Here is a 27026-nt window from a genome sequence, read left to right as displayed (position 1 = left end):
GTTCCCCAAATCTTCGTTTTTTTATTGATCAAAATATAGTAATATTTTTAAAACATTATTAAAATAAAATAACAATTTCTATAGGGCTGGGGAATATATCGCGCAATATATTCAGGCACATCTTGTCAGTAAAGCCGGGTCTTTGATTAGCGCTAAATCCCCATCACCTGTTTTCAAAAGGAGCGTCAGTTAATACACAGAGCCATACATCACTGACAAGCCGCTCAATATCGCATAGCTTGTCAGTGATGTATGACTCTGTGTATTAACTGCCGCTCCTTTTGACGAGACTGACGAGATGCGCATGAATATATTGTCACTTGTTTCGTTTCTTAATGAGTTGGTGTGTTTGAATGTATCCGCCAGGATGATTGGAAAAAAAATATATATACTAAAAAAAACCTCACTCAGATGGTGTTTAGTTTTAAACTAGCTGTGTGACAGATGGAATCAAGTGATCTCTGGAGCTTTTTTAAGGATTTTTGGCTCCTGTGTATTTATGTTTGTGTTTTTCTGCCTTAAAGGGGGGAAAAATAGAAGGAATAGTGTGGGAAGCAACAGTCCTTTAATGGCTCCGTGACAACTAATGTGCAAAACTAATGTTTCCAAGAAAGACTGCTTACACAAACATGTAGATGCACACACATTCTTAATGTTTTTCTAGAGAGAGCATTATCAAATTCTTTGAACAGGTTTTTTTTTTTTTTTTTAGCTTTTTCTAAGTTTATGCACTTTAGCCCATACAACCACTTACACACACAGACACACACACACACACACACACACACACTGCTTTTTCCAAACTCCTTGAATGAGCTGGCTTATATGTGATATGCCTGTTTGCACCTAACACCTTGCTCTCTCCGTGTGTATGTGTTTCAGGATGCAAAGATCCATGGTGTATTTGTGGGAGTTGTGGGAGTAGCTTTGTGTTTTTTCCTGGCTGTGTTCATATTAATGTGCACTGAGACCCTCTCTCAGAGATGGAGAACTTTACTCGGCCTCGCCGTGTGGGCCACACACCTCACAATGGGATTCACCTTTATTTTCAGCACAGAATCTGAAATACCAATACAACCATGGGACCAGGTAACACACACACAAGCTCTGCCATGCATTGCAATATTGGCAGTAATTGGTCATTTAATACTCATCAGTCTTAAATAAATGTTGAACTCTTCGTCTTATTTTCTCCAGGTGCCCTTCTTCCTCTTCATTATTATTACGGTCTATACAATGCTGCCATTCCAGTTGGGCTATGCTGTGATCCTGAGCATCATCTCCTCTCTGTCTCACATCATTGTTCTTACAGTGTACCTCACTGTGGGTGTGTTACCCCCCAGTCTCACCAATCACCACATCACCAATCAGGTAAAAGAACACCTGGTTTCTGATTTGTTGAAAGGAAACAGGTTCTCGGCTTCAGAGAACCTGTATGCAAAGAAGCTGAAATGGATGTAACGCCTCGATGTTGATATGTTTAAAAGTCAGTTTCCCTCTCCCCCTCTTTCTCTAGTTGCTGTCAAATGCTGTGGTGTTTGTTTGTGGAGGTATTGTTGGTGCATTTCATAAGGTTCTGATGGAGAAAGCTCTCATGCAGACTTTTATGGATACTCTTCGCTGCCTTGGGATTCGGATGAAACTGGAGATTGAGAAGAGACAGCAGGTGCTCATAGAACTTCACTGGAACAAATCACAGACAAAGCAAACCAAAGAAAAACTTACTGGCAAAAAATCTAACCGAAACTCGTTTTAATTTTGATCAAATTATTTAAAATAGCAAAATAATTCATGCATAAATATTAAAGGCGTATATGTGAGAAAAGCACACAGAGGACACAGGGTTAGAAAAATACTCACATAAAGTATGCACGTTCTATCCACTAATTGTAATTTGCTGTATGTTTTTATGATTAACCTAGCGTTTGCTTCAAAAGTCTGCGCAGTCCTGCAGCCTTTTCCTTTATATGTTTTTGATTTGGACTTTCAAACAAATCTCTCTTCAGATAAAACATTAAGATCCTTCAAAGTTCAGGTCAGGTATTCAAACCACATAAAGCTTAAACAACCTTCACTTTAAAATTCACTTTTGAATATCGGCTTTAGAAATTTTGTAACCTTTTTTTTCTTTCGAATGATTTTATAGTTATTTCATTAAAGTAAATCTAAGAGGTTTCTACTGAAATAGGATAAACTTCTCGTACACTTTTTAAAGTACTTTTTGTTTCTCAGTTTGTTTTGTGTCAACGAGGAAGTGAAATCATATGGAAAGAACTGAAATCAGAGTAGAGTTTATTGACTGGATGTTAACCTCCCTGGCTGTATAAGTTGGTGTTATAATTAAATGTGTGTGTGTTTTTGTTTGTTTATTGTGCTGTAGGAAAACCTTTTACAGTCAGTGCTTCCTGTGTACATCTCCATGAAAATGAAGTTGGCCATAATGGAGCGCTGCAAGTGTAAAGATAAAGAGGAACAGCAGCGTATGGTCCGTGATAACAACTTCCACAGTCTTTATGTGAAGAGACACGAGAACGTCAGGTAACATCATGTGCAAACACACATCATGCATATCTGGAGCTGTATGTGTGTTGTTCTGCGTTTTCCATGCTCCAATTTAATTCCTCATTAATCTAGTCCTGATAGTGAATGAATGGTCAGTCTGTTAGCCCTGACTCTCAGAGTGCACATCATGAGGCCTCTCATTTAATTAGTTTTATTTCCCATCAACCCCAAGAGTGGCAACTGGGGATGGGATGCGTCTATTAATATTCGTTGTCCCATGCTCACAATGCTCTGTTCTCAGGCAGCTGTTTATATTTAGATAGACTGCTTGTTTGCCTCCCTTTACAGCTGCTCACATAGAACACAGATTCACTCACCTGTATGTGTGAGCAAACAATAGAGAGCTGTTCACCTGCCGAAATTCATGGGCTCCGCTCTCTTTTTGAACTTGTTCATTAGGAGTGCGATGACATGGATTGTGCGTGCGTGCGTGTCTGGTCCTGACGTCGTTATTGAGAGCAGCTGGGTCTTAAAGGTTAACTTCAGTGAGCCGTGCTTATGAAGTTTTTATTCTTTGCTGGGCATTCAGATAGCCAACGCTTTAGGACTGTTAGGACTTAGCGAAGCCTTATCAACCCCTAAATATCTTTTCTTTCTATTTGACCTCAAATCAATGTTTTTCTCCTTTGTGTCACTTCTAAAATTACCTACAAAAACACACAGCAGTGTCTCTCTTTGTCTGCTTTCTCCCAGCATCCTATATGCTGACATCGTGGGTTTCACACGTCTGGCCAGTGACTGTTCTCCCAAGGAGCTTGTGATTATGCTGAATGAACTCTTTGGGAAGTTTGACCAGATTGCAAAAGTAAGTATATTTATATATGTATGAATGTGTATGTAGTACAATATACACAGATATACATTAGATTTTTTATGGGTTTTTTTTAAGTATCCTATGCTCATCAGATTGGAATTTATTTGATTGGAAAATTCAAAAAAGGCATATACTTTAAAATATTATTTATTTCTGTGATGCAAGACTGAATTCTCATCACTCATTACTCTAGTCTTCATTGTCACATGATACTTCAGAAATAATTCTAGCATGCTGATTTGGTGCGCAAGAAACATTGTGGGGTTTTATCCATGATGAAAACAGCTCCCCTGCTTAACATGTTTGTGGAAACTGCTGTACGTTATTTTCATGGTTCCAGCATTAATTTGAAATCTTTTGTAACATCAGAATGTAATGCCCATGTAATGCATCCTTGCTTAATTTCTTTTAAAAATACAGACTCCAAACTTTTGCATGGCACCCTGTGTGATTAAATGATCATTATATAATATAATTCAATTTGTTATAATTCAATCATCATTCAGTTTGGTTCCTAAACAAAAATATCATTGATGATTTTGTAAATTAGATACTTGTGCTCTGAACGGTACATATTTGGTGTCATTTGAAGATGCCTAGCATGTGCTTGTGGGTGTCCCCCTCTAGGAGAATGAGTGTATGCGGATCAAAATTCTTGGTGACTGTTACTACTGTGTGTCTGGCCTCCCCGTTTCCCTGCCAAATCATGCCAAAAACTGTGTTAAAATGGGCCTGGACATGTGCGAAGCCATCAAGTAAGTCTAAATTTGTATATCATTTTTATCACAGCATGTCTCTTTACAGTGTTTTTATCTAGCGCTGGCCTAGATGTGTGGCATATGACAGGCTGAATAGTTTTCTAACCATCACTTGCAGGCAGGTGCGTGAGGCAACAGGTGTGGATATAAACATGCGAGTGGGTGTGCACTCTGGAAACGTCCTCTGCGGTGTGATTGGCCTACGCAAATGGCAGTTTGATGTGTGGTCACACGATGTCACCTTAGCCAATCATATGGAGTCAGGTGGATTACCAGGGTATGTACCATAAATCAAACAAATTCTGTTTAAGTTTCATATTGTATAATGAGTTGCTATATTTATGTTTTCTCCATTAGACGGGTTCATATCACAGAAGCGACTCTGAAGCACTTAAACAAAGCGTACGAGGTGGAGGAGGGGAATGGTCACCTGAGAGACCCCTACCTTAAAGAGCTCAATGTCAAGACATACCTGGTTATAGACCCGCGGGTAGAAACATTAAATCATACGTTAACAGTGTGTGCCGGCCACATAAAGTAGGTATGTCACCGTATGTGATTCTGATCATTTCGATGTATTGTTTGTTTGTTTGTTTAGTCAAAAGACTCATCTCTGATGGCTCCCAATGTCACCAAGCCTCGTGTGAGCGATGGTTTGAAGATGCGGGCATCTGTGCGCATGACGCGCTTCCTGGAGTCGTGGGGGGCTGTCAAACCTTTTGCCCATCTGCAGAGCCGAGAGGAATTCAGCACAGATGCTATGGTCAATGGAAAAGGTCGCTGCAAGGTCAGAGACACACGCACATCAGAGGAATATATGCTCAAAAATGACAACTGATCTCATGACATATAAATCATAGACAGCCTAAATAGTCAATAAAATTGCTGTGCTAAAAAATGTTTTTGACTTAGACTGTGTGAACAACTAAACATTGACATTTTGAATAATCATCCAAAACCAAAATGTTTTCATAAAAAAAAAAAAAAAAAAATTATTGCGACCATGACTGTCAAGCTTCATAAAAGGACAAAAAACATGGTTTGTTTAAACAACTTTTGTGTGATTGATTAAACGGTTCCAAATTCCAGTCTGTTTGTTCTGTTCATCACACAGATCTGTCAAATAGTATCAGAAAACTAATTATTTGGACTGCTCGTATTCCTCTTATGATCTCATCAATAAAATTAACTTGTTATTATCTAGAACATGTTTTGATGATGAAAGTAACTCTTTATGTGCTCGGTGCTCATGTTTGTTTTTGCCTTTAGGATATCCCACTTAGATCAGTACAGACCAAAATTACTGAAAGGTGAGTTGTGTTTGTATCCTAAATCCATCTCAATAGAGAAAAAAAAAACAATTTATGGCCTCTGGTTTTGTCTTCTCACTGTTGCTCTCTGACAGCTTTGATGAGTCTCTTGAGGAGCCCTTCTCTTTACCTGCCCCTCCCTTGAGCACATATAAGTGAGTGGAGCCATACTGGCTTAGCCAGCTCTATGGGGCTCGTAGTTTCCACACTAACAATGCAAACGCTTAGTGAGACACTGCTAACTGGTCATACGGTTAGCATGACCATAGCTGCACCCGCCCAGTACACCTGTGGTGTGTTTCCAGATTACAGTGTATGTTTGACTTAGACAAGCGTATGTGTTTCTGCTTGCAAAAAGGGAGAGAGAAAGGAAACTGCATTTTCCTTCCTGAGCCGTGTTGAGGCACATTGCAAGGGGACTCTCGCAATCTCTCTCAGGGGTTTAAACTAACACACGGCATCCTGCCCGCCACGGTCCAAATACACACACACACATTCTCAGTTCTCAACACAACTAAATTAGACCCTTTCTCTCTTATGGTCTATTTAGAACCCTTAAATACACAAAGCATTAACTACAAAACTAGTCGAGTCATTTATTACTGTAAACTTCGCACATATTCACCCAAGCTTCCCCCGTACTGGCTGCAGTCAAATATAACTCAGTAACAGCATGACAACAGCTATCCTGTACAACAGTGCTCATATACAGACATGTGCATTAAATGTGTGTTACGTCACGGGTACAAAGCGTCTTTCTGTCTCTATGACCTGTGTCTGCTGTCTCTGTAGGAATAAATCGCAGAAGACGAAGTTTGATGAAGAACTTCATGACAAGATGACCACCACCATCAACGATTTGAGCTCCAGCAAGTTAGTCTTAACAAGCATGCTAAATCATTTTCGTTGGAATTAAGTTCAGCTTGGTTAAAGTTGCACATTTAGTATGCATGTAACGAATGAATAGAGTTTTTCTATGCGTCTGTGTGTGTGCAGGCAGTGGGTGAAGTCTGAAGAGGTCTCTGGCCTCACACTGTGGTTTACTAAAAGAGACCTGGAAAAGCAGGTAGATATTTTACCGTAGGCTTGAAGGGATAGTTCACCAAAAGCAAAAGTTGTCATTAATTACTCACCCTCATGGCGTTCCAAACCTGTAAGTCCTCCATTTATCTTCAGAACGCAAACGTTAATCCAAGAGCTTTCTGATCCTCCCATAGACAGCACGGGTTTTACATGTTAGAAATGTACCAACATTGTCAGAGTAGTCCATGTGACTCCAGTGCTTCAGTTGGAATTCTGTCCCCCAAAATAATGACTTTATTTTCTTTATGCATAATTTTTTCTTACCTTGCACATGTAAGGCCCTTGCTATCTATAGGAGGATCAGAAAGCTCTAGGATTAAATAAAAAAAAAAAAAATTGTGATCTGAAGATGAACAAAGGTCTTACGGGTTTGAAACGTAATTAATGACATAATTTTCATTTTGGGGTGAACTATCCCTTTAACTTGAACGTTTCAATTTTTGTTTCATACACTGTCAAGTTAAAAAACAAAGAAATAAATAGCATGTGTATGTGATTCTCTCAGTACAGGACAATAGAGATGCCAAATTTTAAATACTACATAGGTTGTGCCACCTTCATCTTTTTATGCATCTTTATCATCCAGATGTTTGTTACTAAGCAGTAAGTGTCATGAATAAAAGCTGAACACCATATGCAGACTTGATTTAACACTGAACGTTTTTTTCACGTGTTTACAACCATTTGCCCTGAGAGTCTGTGACTCTTTCTTTCGCTCTCGCTCTCTCACAGACGTAAAAAGCTGGGGCTGGCGTTTGCGGTGTTGGCGTGTGTTCTGCTCTTGACTCTGTGCATCTGTTTTGCAGGTCATATACAGGTTAGACCACCACTGCCTTCCTTTGCCTTAGAACAGACATTCAGTTAGTCTAATGAGTTCTGGGGGTTTTTTTGTGCCTAACACAATAAAGGTCCAGCACCCTGTGGTTTTATAGATGCTGGAGCATGCAGCGCCTGTACAGTTCTGTAATGTGGAGAATGTCATATGCTGTGTCCATTGTTGGCCCTGACTTATACTGGAATGTGAAATAACTAAATACAGACTGACATTTGTTACAGTGTCGCAAACATGAATACATATACATACTGTGACATGCAGACAGTGTTCCTCCCTCTTTGCCCCATTGAAATACACTGTTGCTTTTTCCAACACATTCTGGCTTCTGTAACCTTGAGCTTTTGCTCTGGTAAAATCCAGCTCTTTTTTAACAGCTTTCTTTTTCTTTTTCTATTTTTCAGAGGGTGTTTCCAGAGAAGTTAAAATCATGTACGTGGCTCTCGGCTCTTTCAGAGGCAGTGGTTAAGAGACCTTTTCTGCGCCTCCCATTGGCAACCGTGGCCACCGCAGTCATAGTCATCATCGCCATGTTCAACTTTGTAATGCTTTTTTTTTTAATGCTTAGTCAATATTGTTGGTATATGATTTTGTGGAAGCACTACAAAAGTAGGTTGGCCTTCTTAACATCTTTGCTCATCAAACTCTCTTTCGCTCCACAGTATTTTAAAACCTCAGAGAATTTATGCCACACTCAACAAAATAACAGCAGAATTTCTGATATTGTAAATGACCTTCCATATCTGCCTGTGAGTAGCAACCACATACACTTGGATAGCTACACAGAGACATCCTTCTGTCATTTTTTTTATATGGCTAACTTGAATGCTATAAATCCGTATCATAACCCTAATAAATTATTTGCATTGTTTATTACATTATTTACTGCATTTACTTCTTATCTGTGAGTATTATAATTGTTTTGTTGGGGGGGAGGGCTGTACAAAAGTGACTTATTTGGTTTCTGTGTGATTTTGTCTTCCCAGTATTCTGTATATAATTGTATATTGGCATTGATTGCCTGTGGCGTGTTTCTGAGGGTGAGTTTGGAGCTGAAGGTGGCCTTTCTCTTCACCGTCTCTACCATTTCCTACATCATCATCTTCTACTCTCAGGAAAATCTCTTCAACGGCTACAGCTGCCTGCTGTACATGAACCACAGCTGGTACACTCTCATAAACATACATGCAGTCGATTGTCATTTTATTATTGCATATTAATTATAGATATTTAGTTCACACCCCCATTTAGATGATCTTTGCCATCATTTAAAGGGGTCATATGATGTTGCTCAAAAGAACATTATTTTGTGTATTTGGTGTAATGCAGTGTGTTTGTGGTTTAAGATGCAAAAAACACATTATTTTCCACATACTGTATGTTATTGTTTCTCGTCAAAGCCCCGCCTTTTGAAACTGGTCGATTCGTACAAAACTCATCGTTCTAAAAAAGTGAAATGTGCTCTGATTGGCCAGCTATGTAGTGTGTTGTGATTGGCAGAATACCCCAGGCATCTGATGGAAATGTTATGCTTCTTTCTATAATGCTATGACACCAAAACTATAAATAACATTACAAACGAGGCATTTGTTGCATTTAGTGGAGACATAATTACTGATTATCATGACTTAGTACTGTCGTTTTACGCATCATGTTGCGTCGCGCCTCATAAACAAAACATCATGTCTGCATTTGTGATCAAAGAAACGACAAACAAGTACTAACATTACCCTTCACTGCTCAAAACTTACGTTTGAATAGTAAGTAGCAGGTTCTTTCAATAAGAAAACATAACTTGAATAAAGGTTGAAGAAGGCAGCAGACTATTCTCCTCTGTACACCTCCAGCATAGTGTTCTCTGCAGGTTTTAGGAATGAGTCCTCTGTAAATGCACTGAACACACTCCATTATTTGTGTTGAACTGTTCTGGAACAGTGTTGTAAATACAACTTAACCACTGATTTGTAGTTTTGTCCTTTTTTGGAAGCACAAACAAAATAGTTTCACTTTCACAACGAAACACGGTCTCCAGAACATGGTGCCTGCAGCAACACAACAGTGAGAATAATAGTTCTGCCTTCTTTCTTTTTGGGCGGTGTTATGAAAATAAACCCACTCTGTGATGTGGAAAAGTGGGAGTGTGTTAAGTTGATCTGTTTTAAGGGGTGTGGATATTTCAAAACTTTTATAAAATATATCGCTTTGGTTTTGAAATTTTTACCACCCCAAAGAGAAAGGAAAATTTGAAATCGAATCATATGACCCCTTTAACCCATTAATATTTGAACAAAACTCTTAAAGTACTCTTTATAAAATATCCACTTTTTTTATACTGGACTTTTAAAACTATCGATTTTTACTGTGTGACTTTACATTTATTTAGACTAAACAGAATTTTAATTTATTAGCCCTAAAATGGAAATAATGATCAGTATCGGCCAGAATTTTAATATTGGTGCATCTCTAGTATAATCATGTCCAGCGTCTGTCTGTTGTAGTGTGGAGGACAGTTTGAGGCTGTGCAAAGCAGGTCTTATGAAGCACCCAAAACTCATGAGCTGCATTTACATCACACTCTTCCTCTTTACCATGCTGCTCATATCCCACCAGGTACACACTTCATACCACACACACACACACACACACACACATACAGTGCATTACTGTCAGGGCAGAGAATTATGCCAATCCTTGCTCTGTCCTCTCTCTTCCTTTCAGAATGAGTACTGCTGTCGTCAGGACTTCCTGTTGAAGAACAAGAACCTGGCCGATAAGGAAGAAGTCGAGCTGTGTGAAAACCTGAACCGTCTCCTTTTGGAGAATGTTCTCCCTGCGCACGTGGCCGCTCTCTTCGTGGGCGAGAACAAAAAGAATGAGGTGGGGCTGCTGTCCACTATCTCTTTACTAAACCGGAAATACAAGGTAGGAACCGGCTTCAAATGGGTGGGATGAGCCTGTGTATCACGTCTCATGTCACAACCTCATGCCTCCCATACAAGATCAGACATATACCAGTGATTCCCAACCAGGGGTACCTAAGCCGGTTCCAGGTGGCACTTGGAAAGATTTAGTTTTTTGCTTTGTTGAGTATTTAAAATGTAAACAAACCTTTAATATGACTAACTTTGAATAGTTTCGTGGTTTTGCAGATCTTTTTAAAATGTTTGCGAGAGTCTTAGAGATCGGGCTGTGGCAGTGCATTTTAGATAAAAAAAAATAAAAAAGGTTGGGAAACACTGCCATATACCACACAAGATAATATCATGCAATTCCATTCCAATATCATACTGTAAGATCACTATGTACACTGTACAGAGAATACCAAAGTAACCCTCTCAATCAGAGTCCATACTGAGCCATACCATAATAAAGATTCTAAACTTCATGCTAGAAAATAGGCCTGAAGTAATTATTTTGATTTATGAGGTTTTTATCATTTTTAGGATATTTTTGTTTCTCTCTGATCTGCATTTTTCAATAAGTATTAGTATAGTTTAACGCTCATCTAGATGGTTTTGTCTTATTTCCTTTTTCTCGCATTTTATTTAAAACACTACTGGTTGTGTTTGCGGATTGGTAAGATTTTTTGCTTTTGAAAGATGCCTACAGATGTCTGTAATAACTCTAATTGCAAATTTGGTGCAAATATTAAGATTCATTGATAAATAAAAAGTTTGTATTTTTTTAAATAATGTTGGAAAAATAAATCTTCACAGTTGCCTTTTATTTAATTTTTATTCATTTAAAAAAAAAAAAATTACTGGCCCTTTGAACAATATCCCAATATATAGAATTTGTTTTTTTGTTTTTTTTACTGTCTGTTATGCATTTTATTTATTTATTTGTGAAACAACTCATCAGGTGTCTCGGTACATTCAGTCTTGTGCCTCTCTGATATTTGAATGCATTAAGTGACAGTTTTTGTCCTGTTTCTCAACACACCCACGTCACGTATCCATCGTACCTCATACCTGTGCGCATATATTCACATAGCCTGTGAATGTCCTGTCTGAAAATAGTTTTTGTTGTTTCTGTTGTAACGTGAATTATTGCAACGCAGAGGCACTGAGCTCTTGCTGCATGTGTCTCTCTGATCCTCTTCTCCAGGACCTGTACTATAAGTCCTATGACTGCGTATGTGTGATGTTTGCCTCTGTGCCAGACTTCAAGGAGTTCTACACTGAGTGTGACATAAATAAAGAAGGGCTGGAGTGTTTGAGGCTCCTCAATGAGATCATCGCCGACTTTGATGAGGTCAGAGTGATGTCATGTCGCATGTTTTTTTTTCTTCTCTGATCTCCTTATTCCGCTGTCTTTCTTCTCCTTTCATTCGCTGAATGAATGGATGAATCACTGAAATGTTTAGGCCAACAGTTCTGGCAGCAAAGTGCTTCACCCAGAGGGATCTAAATACAGTATTGCTCGTACTGAGTTTCAGTGTTTTCTTTCAGTTCTTATTATTCTCTTATTTTATCTCTGCCATTTAATGTCCAAAGATAACACCTTGGCATAGATTTCTGCTGCTCTGAATCACTGATATCCACTTGGCCCTTCCCTCCTGTGTTCACCTGCAGTTGCTGTCTAAGCCCAAGTTCAGCGGTGTGGAGAAGATTAAAACCATCGGCAGCACGTACATGGCTGCTGCAGGACTGAGCGGACCTCCAGAGCAGAGCAGCCAGGTACTGCACTGCATAGTGTATGCAAAGACGCCACTACCACTAAGCACAGAGCGATTGAAATTTCGCAAAAAATATTCTGAAACGAGGGAGGATGTTATCTCATGCTAATTGTAGGTTTAGAAACCAGTTAATTTTGTGTTAAATTGCAAGCTTTTGCTGTTATACCTCTGACATTTGGTAGCTGCTGCTAAATGGAAAGCAGGCAGTTTGAGTATGCCGTCTGTCACTGTACACCAATCAGGGAAGGTATTTGCATATCCTGAGGCTTAGCTTAAGGGTTACAAAAACAGAAGTTGAACTTAATGAATTGCAAAAACATTTGTGAGTTGAATGCAGAAATCAGCTATTTATTTATTTAACCTTTATTTAACCAGGCAAGTTAATTAGAAACAAACAGCCTGGCAGAAGAGGTAATATCTGCTGAGTGACACACAAACATGGATCTAAGTCTACATCGCTGCATGTAATTACATTGCTATGTCCACGATTTAACTGAAATGATCTTAAATGTGATTTACGTAAGAGAATGTGAAGCGAACATAGCTGAAAAATGATCATGCTGAAAGAATTTTTGAATTTTAAGAACACACTTGTGCTTTAAGATTTTACGGTTCGTTTTAATTTTTTGACAAAAACGTGTCCTTTAAACTACTAATTTGCGTATCTCTGGTTGACTGAGCTTTGTGTGCCCTCAGGACCGTGAGAGGCAGAATGCTCAGATAGGAAACATGGTGGAGTTCGCCATCGCTTTGATCGGCAAACTGGATGGCATCAACAGACACTCCTTCAACACGTTCAGGCTTCGTGTTGGTAAGTCTGATCACAGAAACCTCAATTCTACTCCGTTGTTAATTACTCGGTTATTGCTGGGAGAATGAATTAGGACCTAAGCACCACATTTGCTTGGGCACATATTATATATCTGTTAGTTGTCTTTTGCTTCTTCCTCTTTCTCTTCGTCTTCATTTTCTCCTCTTTCTTCTCTTACTTTGAAAATCTATAGCAGCCCATAAAATGGTTTGTGGGAAAGTTATGAAGTTCACAAAGATAGAGGAGAGTCTCATTATTAACCACTGAAAAAAAAAAAAAAAAAAAAAGAGATGAATGCATACTGAAATTAAATTTTTTTTAACTAGTTCTAGACAATGTGTCGGATTTTTTTTATTTTTGTTTTTAATTAATTTATTTTTTTTCATCTTCAGACAATTCTGGCAAAAAGTTGTTGAAAGATTTCTTATAGACCAAACAATTTTTTAATTTTTTTTTTTTAACAAAATTGATCCGAACATGCAAATGAGGCTTTAGTTTCGCAATGCTTTAGCAGATTCATGTTATACCAAGTTTGACCTGGGGGGGCACATGAGTATTTTGGCACAGCACCACCTACTGTTACAGTTTGATCAAAAATGGCAAGATCTATTTTGTTCGATTTTAGAGTTTTATAGTAAAATGCTGTATTTTACAAACGCGTTAATGCGCAATGAAGAACTGCTTATGGTAAAGTTCTGAAATTTGACACACCGGTCAGTCTCATCATTAACCAGAGCAAATTTAGAGACTCTAACTTAAACTCTTTAGCGCCATCAACAGGCCACATTTCAGTTGCTATGCAGATGACACTCGAATCTCTCTGCCCTTAAAACGGTCTGGAGCACTTATGTCTCGCCTGTCTAATGTGAAAATATGTTTAATCTTGGCAATTTAACCTCTTCTGTGAAGACTTAGGCAAAAAAAAAAAAAAAAAAATCCAGGTGTTATTTCTGATGATGGTTTAAAATTTGACAAACAGATAAATACAGTGGTCCAATCCTGCGTATTTCAGCTTTGACTTCTTAAAACCTATTCTGTCTAGAAATATTTTGTAATTCATGCTTTTGTTACGTCTACATTAGTATTTTGGGATTAGTCTGTCATCTCTATCCAGATAGTCCAGAATGCAGCTGAAAGGATTTTAACGAGTACCAAAAAACGGGATCATGCACTGGTTATCTGCACTGGTTGCCTGCACACTATTGAAATTCCTCTCTTAGTGTTTCAGTCTTTCAGTGGTTTGGCTCCTGTTTATCTTCCAGATTTGTTGACTGAACATTGGCTCCTTTTATCTCTCCGGTCGTCCAACAAGAGAATATTATGTGTCCCCAAAGTCGCAGGGGAAATTCAGGGGTGATCGCTCTTTCTCTTTAACTGCTCCTAGATTGTGCTCTGCCCCTCTGTATTAGATTTGCTTCTTCAATATCTTCAAAATCCATATTAAAAACTTACCTTTTTGATTTGGCATTTATCAATAAGAACATTGTACTGTTCTGTTTCTTTTTAGTAATTATTTTTTATTATGCATAACATTGGGCAACCTTGCAGTGCTATATAAATAAACTTGACTTTAAAATTCATATATCTGCTAATAACTTTTGAACCGTAAGGTCTAAAATTTTTTCCCCTCTGATTTCATGGCTTGAATACATACTAAAATGTACATTTAAATTTTTTTAAACTCATCCTAGATGGTTTAAAGATCTCAATGTAATCTCAAATTACCAAAAAATTGGATGGAGCATTCTAACAAAAGTTATCAAAGCTTTTTAATATACCAAACTGTTCATCAAGCATGTTAATGAATTTTGACAAAAGTTTGTGCAAAAGTGGACAACAAATCTTTTTCATGGGGTCTCCAACCTTGCACTCGCTGAGCTGGATTGGACCTTTATATATATATATATATATATATATATATATATATATATATATATATATATATATATATATATATATATATATATATATATATATATATATATATATATATATATATATATATATATATAAACCTAAGTAAGGTAGCAGGGTTGGAGAGCCTGTTTTTACAGATTAATTAATTTAACCACATTTTACCTCTGTTGTGCTTAGCACTTTAATTGCTGCTTATATAATATATATTAAATTCTTGCATTTAGTCAGACTCGAGATGAAAAACACTTTATCTCCAGGTTATTGTATAAATATTTCTGTTTAGACTTTGCATGTCTTACGTCTGCTTTAAGGGTTAAAAATGAAACCAATATGTGCAGGATGTAGCTAAAAATCTCATTGAAAACAGAGGCAGCTCATAAGAGAGATCTCGGGCATCTTCAGCAGCTCAGAGTAACAGATGCACTCGGGAACTGGCATGAAATGCTTCATAAACGCTCCATTTAAGAGTCTTGAGTGCATATCGCCCATCTGTGGACGAGATCTGATAAAAAAAAAAAACCATAACAGACTCAAATCCCATCTAAAAGACTTTATTAGAAAAAGGGAAAAGCACATTCCAGCAGTCACTTGTGGTTTAAACTCAGTAGATTTACTTTACTCTACAAGTTAGTGCTTAGTGTGAGCCAAAATGATGAGGTTTATGTCACTGATACTAAAAACAGAGCAGTCTTGGGCTAATTGAAATAAAAGCAAAATGGTTTAAAGAGATTTCTCAATAAATAAATGAATAAAAAGATTAAAACGCTGCTCCTCATGATCTCATCTCTGCATGTGCCCTGAGTTTGGGTCATTTGTGAAGTACAAGTGGGAATGCAGTATTCTGCACGCGTAGGGCTTTTTTTAAACATCATGTAAATGTCATATTTGCAGAGTTTGTTCATTGGTCTGTGCAGGTATAAACCATGGCCCAGTGATTGCTGGCGTGATTGGAGCCAGGAAACCACAGTATGACATCTGGGGAAACACTGTGAATGTGGCCAGCCGGATGGAAAGCACCGGAGAGCTGGGTAAAATCCAGGTATGCACTGAATCCACTGCGATGAGGATCCTCTTGTCATTTTTAGATTTTCAAAATAGCTAAGTGACCGCGTTTGTGTTGCAGGTGACGGAGGAGACGTCTGATGTCCTGCAGAAGCTGGGCTATTCATGTGAGTGTCGTGGCCTGATCAATGTGAAGGGCAAAGGAGAGCTCAAAACCTTCTTTGTGTGCACAGATTCCAGCAAACAGCAGGGGATCGGTCTGAGCTGAGACCGAAGCCTCCGCGCAGACAGCTTCACACACACACACACACACACACACACACACACACACACACACACACAGACAGACTCCGGAACCTATACGTGATCTCTGTTTTCATTTAGGAATGTTTTATTACTACTGGATTTGTTTCTTTAGAGCATGTCTAAAGAACTGCACATTCATGTTTTGGCAGCATTTTGGAGACATTCAACAGCATATACATACACGCATCTCACACCAACACAAGCTGAACTTGTGATCCTTTTATGAGAAGAAGACCACAGACAGTGGGTAACTGAGCTCGGTGAAGGAAAATACTGGTTCTCAGTATTGCTCTCAGACTTTCTGGGTACTGCTGTCATAGTGGCCTTGATCCTGTTGGATTTAGACTGATTTGAGATGACTGAGCTGGTCGGCCGGTTTTGGCCTCACACGCAGAAGGAACACGTGACCCACACAAACCTATCATCGCAGATGAGCAGACGTAAAAAAAGATGATAAAAAATTTCTTCAGTCGTTTATAATAATATGCATCTTATTATAAACCTTTCCGTCTACTTTTGGACCAGCGAAATTGTGGATGCCGTTTGTTGCTTGAATCTACATACTCTGGATAATTATTTTCTTTTTTTTGGTTAGTTTTCTTTAAAAACGACTGCCAAGTGTTTTGAATGCCAAAAATTCGACATGCAGTGTTGATTTGCTGTTGCCTTTGAGTTGAGATTGCGAATGTTGGGGATGAGCCTTTTTTTTTTTTTTTTTTTTAAAGCTTCGTAACATGCTACAGAAATTACTATTCACCAATGTTTACATATTCCGGGAAAAATGATCAATGGAATTCAATTAACTTTTAGTGAAAGTGTGCTTTCATCATCTTAGATCTTGACCAAATGCCTCCGTGGCTTCACTCATCTGAAGCTGTATATTCGCTACTGGATGTATTCATGCATCTTGGCTTACATGGCAGTAAATCGATTTGCTCAGACGGTCTCTGCTTCTGTTCTGTGAGAATGCTTGGTGAAAGCGGGAAGTGTCTGATGAAGCCATAGGCATAAATGTTCGATTGAGATCGAAAATCTTATTCACCTCTCTGGGTTTTCAGCCCTCTGAGTGTTAGTGACTGAATTTACAATTCTGTGCTGCCTTTCTGTACTGCAGTGTTTGTGAGGAACGCCTGACGTCTCCTCTGTTTTGTATGCAACATTACAGAATAAATCATTTTACACTTTATATGCTTATAGCAAGTTTATTTATCACAGATTTGATTTGTTGCCTTACCACAGGTCAGTGAGAAACATGAATAGGAATTTTCCAGTACTGCGAGGAGAAGGACCTTACTGATTATCTCAAACTCTGAATATTTCATCATTTTAATTTAAAATGCGTATTTGCAAATGTTTCTCATTGATGTTATATAAATCTGGTATTGCCAGACACGAAAGATTAGAATTACCCACGATTCTTTGTAAACGACAACAGCAAAAAACCTTTAGCTTGGCTTTAAATCAAAGCGTCAGTGCCGACGTGTAACAACATTCAGAGGACTTGGTTTCATTTCCTTTATACAGGTTTATACATAATTCTCCCAGAGCATGATATGATTTGTGAATCTAGAAGAGAGACCAAGCTGCTGTCAGCGGCTCTAATGTTAAACCTAGAATTTTCGAACCATTTTGTATTACATTTGAACGTTTACAAACGCTATTACTGTTTATTTACTGACCCTCATCTCATTACAACAAGACTAAGACCGAATTTAATAAAAAAAAAAAAAAAAAAAGTCTAAAACAAACGCACATACACGGAGCACATCAAATATGATAAACAGAAACTGTAAACATGTTAATCCACAAGAACAAAGGAGGTTTGTTTTCACAAGCACATGTGAGCTTCCTATATTTGAGAAGCTTTATACATGTGCTTCCGTGTGAATAAAATCCAAAATGAAATGTGCTCTTGTGAAGACTGAATTTAATTCATGTAGATTGCTTTTCACAGCATCTTTTTTTTTTTTTTTTTTTTTTTTTTTGAAGTGGTGAAGTTTCGGTTGTGTGACCCTTCACTGAAAAGACAAAAATGAAGAGAAAGTAACTCATCTGTGTGCCAAAACATAAGTAGTGAACTATCCCTTTAAATGAACTGTTCATTTCTATGTTAACTCTTAAGAATGGAAACACAAAATACTTAACAAAAAGAGGTTTATTTAAAAGAAAAGTGAATTAGAAACGGCACCATTGAGTGATGACACTGATCTCAACACACTCCCTCCATGGGTTCAGTTATATCTCCCACTGAAAAGAAAACAAAAACCTATTCAGCACTGTCATAACCGTTTTCACAGACAAAACTCAAGACCAAGACGCATGTGTTAAATATTTCTTGTGCTCAGTGTTACCTGTGGTCAGGTGTACGAAGGAATCCTGTGTGATATGGTTAGGTAGGGAGATGCCCATGGCCTTTCTAATACCGTACACGCTGCACACGTCACCAGGAGTCACCTGACTGGTCAGCTGCGCCAAGTTACCCGTAACTTTCTCCGCTGCAAGAAGGATACCGGGGGTTAGAAGTTATCAAAACTGTACAAAATCCACAGATCTGTTAACGTGAAACTATACTGGAAAAAATTAAAAGTCATGATTGGTTGTCAAGTATCTGAAAGAGTGAGAGCAGTGAGTCTATGGTAGCAGGTCATCTTTCGTGTGTGTCTGTTCGTACCAAGCTGCAGCTCTTTAGCGGTAGGAGCCAGTAAGCAGATGATGTTTGGAGGCTGTTTAGCGCTCAGTCTCTCTTTCTGAACCTTCTGCAGCTCTCTCAGCAACTCTGTCGTCTCATCCAGCTTCTGCTGGAAATGCTCTGCTTCTAATGAAGGAAGAGGAATTTTCATGGAGATAAATCAGTCTGTTTAAATGTGGGGAAAAGGTTCACGTGTGTTATTGATGTGACGCGTTCCATTCCACTGCTGAGAGAGGAGGACCGTTATTAATTCATTCAACATAATACACGTGAAAGATGTGTCTCTGGAAAACAGTTCATTAATAATCAGAGATTTATCATCCATATTTCAAACTAAACATTTTCATATTGTGATTTCACCTTCTGTGTCGAAGTTCTCAGGAAGCAGGTCAGGATTCAAACCCAAAGAACCAAGAGCTGTCACGCCATCTCCACCACCGGGCTCGGACACAACAACCTGCGTGCACAAAATAAAAAAACTAAATACATGCCAATTACTTATTTTAATGCACTGACTACAATATTATTCGTTAATGTATCTTTCATAGATTTTACAAACCTCTTTCACATACATATCACCTTTAAAATTGTCCAAAAGACGTTCTTTGCTGTCGATATTACTCATTAAAAATTACGTTTTAAAACATTTACTGTAGGAAATTAACTAAATATCTTCATGGAACAACCTTTACTTAATATCCAACTGATTTTTGGCATATTTTGACCCGTAGCATGCAATTGTTAGCTATTGCTATAAATATACCCGTCACACACAGAAGATCTGGGTAGGAATCACTAGATAAAATCCCTCTTGTTCTTTCTTCAACCCAGCTGTCTTGGCTAGTGAATAATACATAGTTTTAACCTACGCTATATGTGAAATCTGGACAGCTAAAAACAGCGTTGAACAGTAGCACCACCCTGCTAAGGTATGCTAGCAGAACCACAGTCAAAGACGGCCTTCCACGCACGGACTAATGCTACACTACGTTCATAGACGACTCACGCTTACCTTTACCACTACATCTACAGCACCCTCACATACACAGACCATTGTGAGTGGAGGAGGAAGTCAAAAAAACGACCGGGGGAGTGTGTTTGTGTATGTCTGGGCAAATATTCTTTCCATTAGTGTGAAAGTTGGTTGGTGTTGTTGACACAGCTGCTGCAGAGCAGAGAGCCTGCGGTTCTGACGCTGCCTTTAAATAGCAGGTTTGTGTCTTTACTTCCACTCAAGTGAGCTATATACTAGTACGCACTTACTTACAGACATTTGAAATGTTATTTTCTGAGGGCACGAGATCGTTTTACCTCAGCATCATCTGTTGTGTCTACTTTCTCCGCAGGCTCTTCCGTGGGCAGATTATCCTGAGGAGAACAAAAATCATCCTATCAAGAGTAAGCTTGTGCACAGTTGAAAAGAATTCAAGATTACGCAGTATGTAACTTGATAAGTGGTATATGCATTCATTTTATCAAGTGTGTAGTGAGTTTCCTCACAGTTTCTGTCTCTTTCAGCTGTCTTGAGTGCTCCCCACTGGTCAAAGCGTCCAAGACGTTATCCGCCAACCTGCTCATGTGCTCCTCGGATTTAGCCAGGTAATCGGCAATGCTACACATAAACACACAAGGGGAATGGTGCAAGGGTGTTTTGAGTTTCACAAAACCACACAAATGTATGTGACTTCGTCAAACCGATCAATGGATGCATTTCATTGCATGGCTGATTCTATACACATACCTTTCAGATTCTGACTGACTGTTCTCCTCTCCATAGGAGGAGTAAATGAGATCAGAGTGCTCTTTGCTGATACTGGCAAAACTGGAGTCATATGTAGGTGCGTATGAGCTGAATGGGCCGTAATTCATATAGGCAACTGAAAAGAGAGAGAGAGAGACATGTGGGGACTTTTTACAGATTCAATAAACTTAAGACTGCTTCCTGTAATAGTGGCTCCTTTTTGCCAAAGGAAGCAGTTAGACTGAAAGGAATGATTGAACACAGATTTAAACTCTGGTTCTACGATCTTTCTGACTTAAAGGACTCCCATTGTCCATAACAATATTGAAAAGCTCCTTAGCACTAATTTGGTTTCCAAAACATATTTTAGTCTGTTTTAGTTTCTCTAAATTAAATTCAAATTAAAATGATGAAATTTCAGGTTTTCAAAAATGTTAGGAGCAGAATGTTCTTTATTAATTGTTTGTGATTTACTGGAAAAAGACTAAAGATTACTATTATTTTAATTCTACCTGATAAAATAATTTAGAGCTTGGCATAAATTTTCTTTATTGCAAATGCCAATGGCTTTTTAAGATTTTTCTTCAATCACGCAACATTTCCAGGTCTCAAAAATCACAGTTTTAAATATAGGTTGCCTCATATATCCAGCTAAGACCATGGATACAGATGAGTAGGAACTTTCACTGATTCAGTTTTGAATTCAGAGTTTTTTTCCTATTGACAGCAGGAACAATTGGATTTTTGTGGCAAGTAATATTACATTCCTCTGGCAGAGGAACAGAGATTATAAGGCACCCCTTCCATGATCTTCTCCACATGACTGGAGGTAAGGCCACAGAAGAGAGAGACAGTTTTTCCATTAAGTTCTTTTTCCAGGAAAATGAATATGAGCACTGGTTTAACAGAGCGGTTGAGAATGACACACAGAACTGGTGGGAAAATCTTAAATATGTATGTATATATATATATATATATATATATTACCTGGAGTGACCATGTTTCTCTTGTCCTCTTTGAAACCCTGAAGGGTGTTGATTCCAGTCTGCAGTCTACCTCCCATCATGCCCAATTTGACTGGGCAGTATCCTGGATCTAACATGGAAACATGACGAACTGTAGATGTGCATCATACATATGTCTAACATGTGCTTGTTTTCTCAAACTCTCATAGTCACAAACCTCCAGCGCTCAGGTCGGCCGGGTTTAAAATGCCCAAAGTGGTTGAACCATCAGACTTCCTCCTCTCAAACTCCAGCTGCTCATAAAAAAAAACAACCACAAAGAAAAGTGACCCTTCATCAACTGTTATCTGAGATCCTCAGTGAATGATCTCACATTTGAAGGATGTACGATGACACATGATTCTTCCTATCTGGTCTTGCACAATTACCTCACACTGCAGGCTTCTGTTTGACAGTTTCCCTCCAGAATCCTCAACGATCTTCTTGATCTCCTCCAGGTCTTTCTCTGCTTGGCTCTTAGCATCATCTTTACTGTCCCTGCTACACAGACATCAATGCGTTTCTGGATATATACCCCTTCAAAGTGAATAACTCCCCCCACATATGAGCCACATCATTCCTCGGATATATTGTGTGTAATGTTATAATAAGATCAATGTGTGGTCTATTCTCAAGGTGCTACCCGACCCAGTGGAGTAGTGTGCAGGAAGATGATTCATCCTCCCTGAAAAGCTACAAAGTGTGTGTGTTTAAAGAGCGCTACAGATGGCCTGCAAGTCACAACATGTTTAAGCATTCCAAGACTCTTGGTCACTGCAGCAGCCAAGCCGATTTACGTAGGCAAGCAACAAAAAGAGAGAGTAAAATAGAGAAAGCCAACAAACACCCCAGCAACATCCTGGAATGTTTCATTGGCTTGAATACAGCAGCAGAAGCCCTGAATGGTTACAGAGCCATTGTGAATTGCTGCACAGTTACAAAACACGCAACAAATGGTGAAAGAAAGCTTTTGGTAATTCATTTGAATAATTTTACTGACTGCATCACACTCCCTTTTTCAGTCTTACATGACAGGCAACAATGATAATTAATGACTGCAATAAATTCTCTGTAATGGCATCCAATTAATATACATTATAAAAGGATCTGAAATTAACTTTACTTTTTTTTTTGTACATCTTGTCCTCCCTCTCTCTACCGCTTCACTTCCTGTCCTATCAAAATGAAAATACTTTTCTGTTTTAATATATTTTATAATAGTTGTTCCTGTCAAAAAGCTACATTTTTAGCAGCCATTACTCAAAACAACAATGCTATATAATCCTTTATAGAACACCATCAGATACTGATCCAGTCTCCACTGCACCCATGAAAATATGAAGACAACATGATAACAACATGTGAAGACTTGATTTTGTTTCGTATATAAATTTGTTTTGATGTCCATATGCAGGCAATATTTAAAGTAATAACCTCATTATCTAGCTTTAACTAGTATGCCTCCATTTGCCTCTGAGGGAGAAGGTGTCGTAAGACCCACACACACACACACACGTTTAGACAGATGTTCTTACACGTTTTGACTTTAATTTGTTCACTTGCATTATGCATAAACTATGCATTACTTTTCAAGTTAAAAAGGAAGTAACCTGCCAACTGTTTTTGCCAAACCTATATTATTCATACCTCGGTGTATCTTTGTTCCCGACCCGGGGTGACTGGGAGTTGTCACTTGTGTCCATAACAGATGAGTTTTCTTTGGCAGCGTCTGATGTCCCGCAATCATCCTCTCCATCCTCTGCTGAATGACTGCTGGATGTCTGCAGGCCAGCCATGAACTCTATGCTCTGTTTTAAACTGTCCAGTCTCTCCTGATAGCACAAACATAGTTAACTTCCAGATTTTAAACTTTGTCAGTTTGGCGTGGGTATAACCGAAGAGGTAAAACTATTCCAACCACAGTAGCCGTGAGATCATATTGTACACAGCGCACCGGTGCCCTCTGCTGGTTTCACAATCCATACCTACTGACCGCTTTCTAAATGTAGTGCAAGTTCCAATACAATAGTTCAGATTTTTTCAACTCACCGTGCTCAAGATCTTCATTCCAGAGTGAAGGAGTTTCTTTGCGGCTTTGTAGTAAATCGTCTCCGGTTTGTTGTAGATCATAGCATTCTCGCACATCACTTTGAAATCCAGCTGTAGGCAGAACAGTACAGAATAGTCAATTATTTTATCTATATAATAAATCTAAATAACCTTCATCAAATATTCAAATGTTCTATAACTAATTCAGATGTTGTACCCAGCTGGCATATTCATCATTTAACTGCTTAGTCATTGTCATAACAGCTGTGATGATCAAATTACCTTGAGCTCCTCAAGTGACTGGTAATGCTCCTTTTTCACTTTCTCCTTCATAGTGCTGAAGTCCATGGGTCTCTTTATAATGAGAGAGTACCCTGGAGCGATCAGGTCTGTCACAGGAAATGAGAAAAACGCACTTGGGTCCTTCCTGCAATAAACAGCAGCCAACAGAGTTCAGCTTTCATTCACAGTCATTACAGACAGGATTATGAACATAAACCAGAGGGATCTAAGAACCACAGCGCAGGGCCGATAAGGAACTCTGATAAAGACTACTTCTGCAGGACATTTGTGTTAGAAAACAAAAGTTTCAAAATTATAGCATATACACCAAAGTTTGTGTCAATAACATTATTTTAACTTATGTACTTCTGTTCATCAAGGATGCAATAACTTCATCAAAAATGACAGAAAAGATATGTATATTTATATTCTAAATATGTATCATTAAAATAAAAGAATCCTAATTTTTTTTTTTTTAACAAAATAATATTAGAACAACAGATTTCCACATTGACAACATTAATAAGCAGCAAATTAGACTGATTTCTGAAAGACCACGTGACAAAGGAGAATGGAGTAATGGCTGCTGAACCATCACAATGATCAATTATGTTTTAAAATATATTACAATAAAGTTACTTTAAACTAATAACTTAATCTTACTTTTACTGTGTTTATGATCAAAGAGACTTATTTCAAAAAAGTAAAAAATGGACCAATCCCAAAATCTTTGAAAATCAGTGCGCATTGGTTACATATGAATTTAATATAAACAAATTGGGGTTTTGGGTAAAATAATGAAAGTGGTCTGTCTGTGAACTTAAGCACAGTGTATATCTTCACCTTACAGACCTTACAAAATATATCTAAAAAGATTGAAATGTCTACTTTCGAAGGAACCGATTCAAACTAAAAAACAAATAATATCAAATTATGTAATCCGTATGAATCATGCATACAGGCACATCGCTACTGTGAAGATGAGTGTGGTTGACTTCATCTCTCAAACGGAGAACAAAGAAAGCACAAGTTGATCAAAATATTAAAAAGTTAATGCAGTCTCCTTACTGTTTTTCACCGGCACATTCATAATCAATCTGCCGATGCACTTTGGAAAGCTTTATGCGGGTGCTCGAGCACTTATTTATTAGGATGAAGCCAATTATAGGCCCATAATAAATGTGCATTTAGTCGACTATTGCTTAAAATGAACAACTACTAGTCGACCAGAAAAATCCTTAGTCGAGGTCAGCCTTATCTATAACCTGACTGAACAGATTGTCCACAGGTAAGCGACGTCTAGTCCTACCTCTGGAGCTGTCGGATGAGCTGACTCAGAGCTTCCTGCAGAGGTGTCTGCTCTTTTTCTGAGAAATTACAAAAGCCATAATAATCAACAGATAATCAGCACAAGCACGCAGTCCTTCAAAACAACATTGTTACAATACATCGGTTCTAAACCGTATAAGGGTGCGCAGCTCTACCTTCCATTTTGGCAAGTGAGGGGGTGAGTGGCTTGTCCTGGGAAACATCGGAGCGAGCAGGAGTTCTGCTCTGCTCATCCCAGTCTGGATCTACAGAGTCTGGGCCTTTCCTTTTTTTGGTCATCTATAAGACAAACATAGCATTCATTAGGACGCAGTTAGCAAGTAAACAACGAAAGCAAAGAACAAGACGCGCAGTTTATATCTTACCTTTTTCTTTTTGTCAACCGGTGACACTGGAGGACTAGCTCTGTCCTTCTCGTCCTTCTTTTTCTTCTTCTTTTTCTTGTCTTTGTGTTTGTCGTAATCTACAGAGTCGTCGTAAACACTCTCGAGGCTGGGGCTGCCTGTGGTGACCTCATTCCCAGCCACTTTCAACACTAGCTTCAGTGGACGCTCTGAAAGGCCAGGCACACGAGTGATGTCCCCAATGTCAAGATTGTAATTTTATACAGTAATATAACGCTCTAATACTGTTCCGTTCATTATAACTAAACTATTATTCTGATTCGAACACCAGTTAAATCCTTGTGTCTCTTTTTCTGGCCTTTGCTACAAAAACCACATTAGGAAAACCGTTTCTTTCTGGTTACCATTCATAGGTAGTACTGGTACTTCTGAATGGGTCCAAGCTGGGATTTAGGGCATTTGAGGTAAAAGTACTTGATGAACATATACTATGTGTGGAGAGCATTCACTCATTATCGTTATCTCATTTTTTGACCAAGATGGCTTTTAGACGATTTTGCATTGAAACTCTGTAAAACCCACTTAACAAATCGACAGTTTTTTTGATTATTGTTTATTACAATTTGTTATGCCCAATGTATAACCATCTGGTTCTAGTTGGAATTACGTTTGAGACATTTATGGAAATTAACCTGAAACTAATTCCGTTGCTGAGTTTACTAAACGTTAATCAGATGTTTTAAGCAACAGCTGCTAGTTTTTCCGTAGCAAAACAACTGCTCGCCAGCCAGCCTGGCGGCCTTCAAATAAAGCTAACGAGAAAACACGTATTAGTTAACATATTTACTGTATTAACGTGTAATACCAGACTGCTACTCATCCACTGACAGCATCAGTCTAAGTGCTGCTTGTACCTTAAAGCGGGCTTTTAGTCTATAACGTTATACAAATATTCTCCGACGTGGAGAAAGAAACGTGAGTGACCTACCGTCGTGTGTGTGCTTCTCTGATTTGTGTTTCTTGTGCTTTTTGCCCATAATTTAAAGTAAAGCTGGTGGTACAGTCAGGTCAGCGCTTGACCAGTCTGCTCTTTGTTTTGTGTCGGTAAAGACTTCAGAGCGTCTTCTACAGAGAGCTGCAGGATTCAAACAGCGGCGCTTAGTGCTCGGCGGTGTAAACTACACCATCACCACGCGACAACATTTTCCTGTCTTCATCTGCCTGCGACTGCCAGCTTAATAAACAGTTACATACAACACGACAGAGTTAAAATATAAACGTTTGTATTATGTCCATATATTTGTTCGTATATAACAAACGTGCTTATGATGATAACGAAGGTGAAATAAATGCCTGAAATACCACTTTGTATCACTAAGAGGCACCATTGTTAAACGTTCATCAGCGTCCCACAATGCAAAACTCCAAGACTGGTAAGAGCGTTTAAAGTTGCTCCATTATAATTGAAAAAAAAAAACAACGATTTTAACAATGCACCACAGCATACTTAGTCAC

General features: G+C 38.4%; 2 protein-coding genes across 9 annotated transcripts in view; one reads left to right on the top strand and one right to left on the bottom strand.

The window, feature by feature from the left end:
* adcy7 (adenylate cyclase 7) overlaps nucleotides 1–17259 on the top strand; it is a 39054-nt gene extending 21795 nt beyond the window's left edge. For 3 of the 7 annotated variants that reach the window (XM_043245442.1, XM_043245444.1, XM_043245443.1), the window contains exons 3-27: nucleotides 883–1089; nucleotides 1198–1371; nucleotides 1517–1666; nucleotides 2381–2538; nucleotides 3256–3367; nucleotides 4004–4131; nucleotides 4253–4411; nucleotides 4492–4624; nucleotides 4733–4921; nucleotides 5404–5444; nucleotides 5540–5599; nucleotides 6237–6317; nucleotides 6441–6510; nucleotides 7033–7130; nucleotides 7260–7344; nucleotides 7764–7901; nucleotides 8022–8108; nucleotides 8346–8524; nucleotides 9858–9969; nucleotides 10078–10281; nucleotides 11467–11613; nucleotides 11934–12038; nucleotides 12734–12848; nucleotides 15680–15804; nucleotides 15889–17259. In XM_043245442.1, the coding sequence (XP_043101377.1) occupies nucleotides 883–1089; nucleotides 1198–1371; nucleotides 1517–1666; nucleotides 2381–2538; nucleotides 3256–3367; nucleotides 4004–4131; nucleotides 4253–4411; nucleotides 4492–4624; nucleotides 4733–4921; nucleotides 5404–5444; nucleotides 5540–5599; nucleotides 6237–6317; nucleotides 6441–6510; nucleotides 7033–7130; nucleotides 7260–7344; nucleotides 7764–7901; nucleotides 8022–8108; nucleotides 8346–8524; nucleotides 9858–9969; nucleotides 10078–10281; nucleotides 11467–11613; nucleotides 11934–12038; nucleotides 12734–12848; nucleotides 15680–15804; nucleotides 15889–16035 (3204 nt within the window). In that variant the 3' untranslated portion in view covers nucleotides 16036–17259. The remainder of the gene's footprint in view (nucleotides 1–882; nucleotides 1090–1197; nucleotides 1372–1516; nucleotides 1667–2380; nucleotides 2539–3255; nucleotides 3368–4003; nucleotides 4132–4252; nucleotides 4412–4491; nucleotides 4625–4732; nucleotides 4922–5403; nucleotides 5445–5539; nucleotides 5600–6236; nucleotides 6318–6440; nucleotides 6511–7032; nucleotides 7131–7259; nucleotides 7345–7763; nucleotides 7902–8021; nucleotides 8109–8345; nucleotides 8525–9857; nucleotides 9970–10077; nucleotides 10282–11466; nucleotides 11614–11933; nucleotides 12039–12733; nucleotides 12849–15679; nucleotides 15805–15888) is intronic. The other 4 variants (XM_043245445.1, XM_043245446.1, XM_043245448.1 and 1 more) reach the window with 4 other exon arrangements.
* On the bottom strand, nucleotides 17260–26637 carry brd7 (bromodomain containing 7). 2 transcript variants are annotated; one of them, XM_043245451.1, is made up of 18 exons: nucleotides 26500–26637; nucleotides 25533–25720; nucleotides 25323–25446; nucleotides 25148–25205; nucleotides 23839–23983; nucleotides 23557–23667; nucleotides 23155–23339; nucleotides 21897–22008; nucleotides 21686–21761; nucleotides 21491–21598; nucleotides 20504–20639; nucleotides 20263–20374; nucleotides 20074–20130; nucleotides 19123–19219; nucleotides 18745–18888; nucleotides 18425–18568; nucleotides 18262–18320; nucleotides 17260–18091 (listed from the first exon to the last, which is right to left on the bottom strand). In XM_043245451.1, exons 1-17 carry the CDS (start codon nucleotides 26546–26548, stop codon nucleotides 18283–18285), a joined length of 1884 nt encoding a protein of 627 aa, XP_043101386.1. In that variant the 5' UTR covers nucleotides 26549–26637; the 3' UTR covers nucleotides 17260–18091; nucleotides 18262–18282. The 2 variants fall into 2 exon arrangements, with proteins under 2 accessions (XP_043101386.1, XP_043101385.1); XM_043245450.1 differs by lacking the exon at nucleotides 17260–18091 and having other exon boundaries at nucleotides 18211–18320.
* Nucleotides 26638–27026: the final 389 nt, after the last annotated feature.

This window comes from Puntigrus tetrazona, chromosome 7 (assembly GCF_018831695.1).
Source record: "Puntigrus tetrazona isolate hp1 chromosome 7, ASM1883169v1, whole genome shotgun sequence".
In the NCBI taxonomy this organism is placed as follows: Eukaryota; Metazoa; Chordata; class Actinopteri; order Cypriniformes; family Cyprinidae; genus Puntigrus; species Puntigrus tetrazona.
Note: the sequence above shows the minus strand (reverse complement) of the source record. Positions and strands in the feature narration are given on the sequence as shown.

Bases quoted from the DNA above. Each gene is read 5' to 3' on its own strand.
- brd7 (XM_043245451.1), bottom strand. From the start codon at position 26,548: ATGGGCAAAAAGCACAAGAAACACAAATCAGAGAAGCACACACACGAC. The intron at 25,206-25,322 runs GTAGAGCTGCGC...GTAATTTCTCAG, and splicing joins CTCACTTGCCAAAATGGAAG to AAAAAGAGCAGACACCTCTG. The intron at 20,131-20,262 runs GTGAGGAAACTC...TGTTCTCCTCAG, and splicing joins AGCTGAAAGAGACAGAAACT to GATAATCTGCCCACGGAAGA.